Below are 4,339 nucleotides of genomic sequence, written 5' to 3'. Positions count from 1 at the left end.
TTCTTTTGGTTGTTCATTGTTGTTTTTTACACGTCACTGGTATAGGTCATGTCTTTATCAGAAGTCATGTGATCTGCCAATCAGTTGGGCCTTTCTGAGCTGATTTGGACTTTGCTCTGAAATTCACCCTCCGCCAAGGTGGTAAACAAGTTTACAAGAGCTTCTGGGTCTCCACGCAATGCTGTTGTCACGGGGTTGCTGATCTGAAAGCACATACTGGGCAGAATGGGATTCCCCAAGGGTCAGAGAACACAGTTAGCACTGGGCAAAGCAGGGGCACAAAACAAGTAAAAAGAGGAAGGCAAGGAAATTCCTGCTTTGATTAATTCTGGGTAAGCAGGATCCTCCAATCAGAAAGTCTAGAAGGGCTTAATTTCAGCACATGTATTATGGCTGGGAGAGTGATATTAAAATGGAGTCCCTGGGTGGCGCAAATGGTTAATATGCTTTGCTGCCAACCAGAAGGTCGGATGTTCAAGTCCACATAGAGGTGTCTGGAGAAATTAGAAAAAATCTACTTCCGAAAAATCAGCCATTAAAAATCCTATGGAGCACAGTTCTTTGACACATATGAGGTTGCCATGAGTGAGTCCACTAGATGTCAAATGATTAAGAGTAAAACATGATTTCCTCAGGGCATGCAGAATACACCCTCAACAGAGAAGCACTATAGAGGTTTTTTTTTTTTTTTCTCCTGGGGCTGGTGGGTTTTCCCTCGTTGGCTATCCACCAACTCTCAGTCTCTGGGACTAGAGACCAACATGGAGGCATAAGAGTTTGCAGACAGAGTCTTTAGAACATTACAGAAGAAGAGCAGTCTGAGAGGTAGAAAGGAGAATGGGGCTAAGCTCAGTCACAGCTGCCAAGAGAGGAAAAGAGTTGCATGAGGAAGGAAATGGGACAGTGTTAAATGCTGGAGCATCTTTAGGTGGGATGAGGAATGGGAATAGGTCAGTGGATATGAAATTAAGAGGCCTTGGAAGATCCTGGAACCTCCCTTTTTTGGGGAAACACTCTTGGGTAGTGAAGGCTGCCTGTCAGCCCCTCCCATTCTCTCCCTGCCTCTGGGACACTACATTAGCTGCTGTGTTTGGTTCCTGGGCACTGGTTTTCCCAAGATAGGAGTAACCAAATCAAGATAGCTTTTTTTTTTTTTTTTAAATCATTAAAAAACTCTCAAAGCCAAACCTACTGCCATCAGGTTGATTCTGATTCATGGTGACCCATAGGACAAAGTAGAACTGCCCTGTATAGTTTTCAAGGCTGTAAATCTTTACAGAAACAGACTACCACGTCTTTCTCCCACAAAGTCACTGGGTGGGTTCAAACCACCGACCTTTGGGTTAGCAGCCGAGTGCTTAACTGCTGTGCAACCAGAGTTCCTTCAAAGAAAAATATTGCCCTGTGCAATTATATTGATGCTCTGACTAAAGGAAGCAGTGTGTCCTTTGAAAATGGTAGCAGGACACTGTGGTCATCAGCAAAGGTGAAAATGGTTGCCATAGCAATGACAGCTTCTTAATAGATTACTGGGCCTCTTTTCCCATTGGCAAGGTACAGATGCTCCAGCCCCTCCTTGCGATGGGTCCCCTCAAACCAAGTTACCACAAGAAAAGCAGTTGGGCTGAACAAAAAGATCCTGTGTATTCAGCTGGTTTTGTTGTTGAACATCTTATCTGCCAATCTCATCTAATTTGCTCTGACCACAGTCACACACAGAAAAAGCAGAGAGAACCCTGGCACTGTTCAGTAAATATTTCTGGCTCAGCTTACTTTGATCTGTAAATCAAACAGACCCTCAACCTAAACATATCCTCTCTTAAGACCATGTGCTACTAGAGAGCAGACAGCAGGGTAACGGAGACCAGAATATTCTCTTTGAGAACATGTCCTGCATCTTGTTCATTATTATATCCCTAGCACTGAGCATGGGGTCCCCAGGTGATACCAACTGTTAACTCACTTGACTGCTAACGAAAAGGTTGGCAATTTGAGTTCACCCAGAGGCACCTCAGAAGAAAGGCCTGGTGATCTGCTTCTGAAAAATCAGCCATTGCAAACCCTAAGAGCACAGTTCTACTGTGACACACAGGGGGTTGCTATGAGTTGGAATCGACTCACCACAGCTGGTACTGGTACTAGCACCGAGCATAATTTTGGATGCACAGTGGGTGCTTATGAAAACAAGAAAAAAATCTTTTCTTCTATAATTTCTTCTCCTCGTTCCACTCTGTACTGTGTTTTGAAAGAACAACCACACAGTAGCCTCTGAGGTAGGCAGTTTCCGTATAAGGTACTGGTATTGTTAAGGGTTTTCATTATAACCCAAGTGTTCCTTTTAGGGAACATTAAAATACAAATAAATGCTTCCAAGGTATCTATCTCCTCCCTTGGCCCATTTTCTCATTTCTTCCAAGGTTGTCCTCATGTGGCCACCCAGCCGTGCCAGTTCCAGTCCTGGCTCTGCTATTGACTAGCTGTAAGATCTAGGCCAGGACCTTAGTTTCCTCCTCTGGAAAATTGGCATAATGATATGCCCTCCCTCCCAGGGTTATTGAGGAGTTTAAATGAGACAACAGCACGAGAGGTTAACATGACTCTCATTAATGGGTGAAGGTGAATGGGCCCACCAGCCAGCATAATTAGCCTGCCACAGCAGTTTCTGACAGGCCTCTTCTAAGGATGCTGTTTGTTTTGGTTGCAGCCCAATGGAGAATTCACGGTGCCCGAGGAAGCTTTTGGCAAACAGGAGAGCTAGGTCTCTGGATGGGTCACGGATCCCCAGGAAGGACTCAGAATTAAGGGACTGCCAGTGTCTTTCTGTGCACACCGCCCCCTCCAAGAAGGTTCTATGCCGAACGGTCAGTGATGGGGCTCGACGTTCCAAGAACCCAGCTCAGCCTGTGGAGGCTCAGGGCACCACGACTGCTGCCCTCAGTTTGGAGGAAACCAAAGAGTTCATCCGCAGTGAGCAGAGGTCACCACAGGACACCAAGAAGGACAAGGCCCATAAGAAGGCCCAACCTGGGTGGCTGAAAACCCTGTTTAACTTCTTCCTGAGAACAAGCCCTGAGGAGCCCAAAGAGAAAGCCATCAGGAGGCCAAAGGGGAAGGACAGCCTCTTCCAGCCTGTAGAGTCCCCTGGGGAGCCAGCCAGTAGGAATAAATCCCATGACAAGAAGGCCAGTCGCAGGAAAACCTTTGGTCACAGGAAACATGTTGCTGAGGAAAGCAAGGGAGCTCAAGATCAGGTGGCTGCAACCCAGGAGGCCAAGATGGCTACCTCACATCCTGAGGAGGTAGACCTGGGTCCAGCTCACAGGGGTAAGCACATGCCTAATTTTATGGTAACCCCACTGTACATCTCCTCACCCAAGGGCTAGGGTACTCTAAGCTTGTTCCTCAAACCCCTCAACAGAGGGGACTTGGAGGTGGGGGAACTCTTGGGGGCAATGACACTGTGAAATTTTTATGTGACAGAACAGCACAGTAGTTGAGAACTTGAGATCAAATCTCAGCCCCGCCATGTGCTGGAGGTGCGACCTAGGGTTGACAATTCTTCTCTTTGAGCACCCCCACCCTTTTTTTTTCCCATTGGTATAAGGGAGATAACAGTTGCTGTCTCATGGGATGGTCACATGAGTGAAGCCAAAAACCAAACCCATTGCCATCAAGTCAATTCCGACTCATAGTGACCCTGTAGAACAGTATAGAACTGCCCCATAGAGTTTCCAAGGCTATAATCTTCATGGAAGCAGACTGCCATGGAGCAGCTGGTGGGTTCAAACTGTCAGCCTTTCGGTTGGCAGCTGAATGCTTATCCACTGCACCATAAGGGCTCCTTGGTCCTATGAACAGCGCTCAGTGAATAGTAGTTGTTGTTTTGAAGTACTATTGTTTGAGGAGTATAGTCCTAGGTTGTTGTTGTTGTTATGTGCCGTCGAATTGGCCTGACTCATGGCAACCCCTCCTTGGGTTTCTGAGGCGGTATCACTACGGAAGTAGATTACCCAACCTTCCTTCCGAGGAGTGGTCGGTGGGTTTGAACCGCCAGCCTTCTGGTTAGTAGTCAAGTGCCTTAAGCACTATGCTACCAGACTATTATGTGCCATGAAGTCAGATCTGACCCATAGCGACCCCTCCCTGGGTTTCCAAGGCAGTATCACTATGGAAGTAGATTGTCCAACTGTCCTTCCGAGGAATGGCTAGTGGGTTTGAACCTCCAGCCTTCTGGTAAGCATTCAAGTGCCTCAGGCACTACGCTACCAGAGCTCCTACCAGACTCCTGTTGTTGTTGTTGTTATTTGCCATTGAGTCAGACCCGACTCATAGAGACCCC

The 4,339-nt window shown here is 47.0% G+C and overlaps 1 protein-coding gene across 1 annotated transcript in view; it reads left to right on the top strand.

The window, feature by feature from the left end:
• The first annotated feature begins 2,708 nt into the window (after nucleotides 1-2,708).
• The window catches only part of BNIP5 (BCL2 interacting protein 5), a 16,968-nt gene continuing 15,337 nt past the window's right edge, over nucleotides 2,709-4,339 (top strand). Inside the window, exon 1 of the mRNA XM_042780748.1 lies at nucleotides 2,709-3,324. Within this exon, the coding sequence (XP_042636682.1) occupies nucleotides 2,709-3,324 (616 nt within the window). The remainder of the gene's footprint in view (nucleotides 3,325-4,339) is intronic.

The sequence above is a fragment of the Orycteropus afer genome, unplaced genomic scaffold (assembly GCF_000298275.1).
Source record: "Orycteropus afer afer isolate SDZICR_OR568_19922 unplaced genomic scaffold, OryAfe1.0 scaffold00059, whole genome shotgun sequence".
NCBI lineage: Eukaryota > Metazoa > Chordata > Mammalia > Tubulidentata > Orycteropodidae > Orycteropus > Orycteropus afer.
Note: the sequence above shows the minus strand (reverse complement) of the source record. Positions and strands in the feature narration are given on the sequence as shown.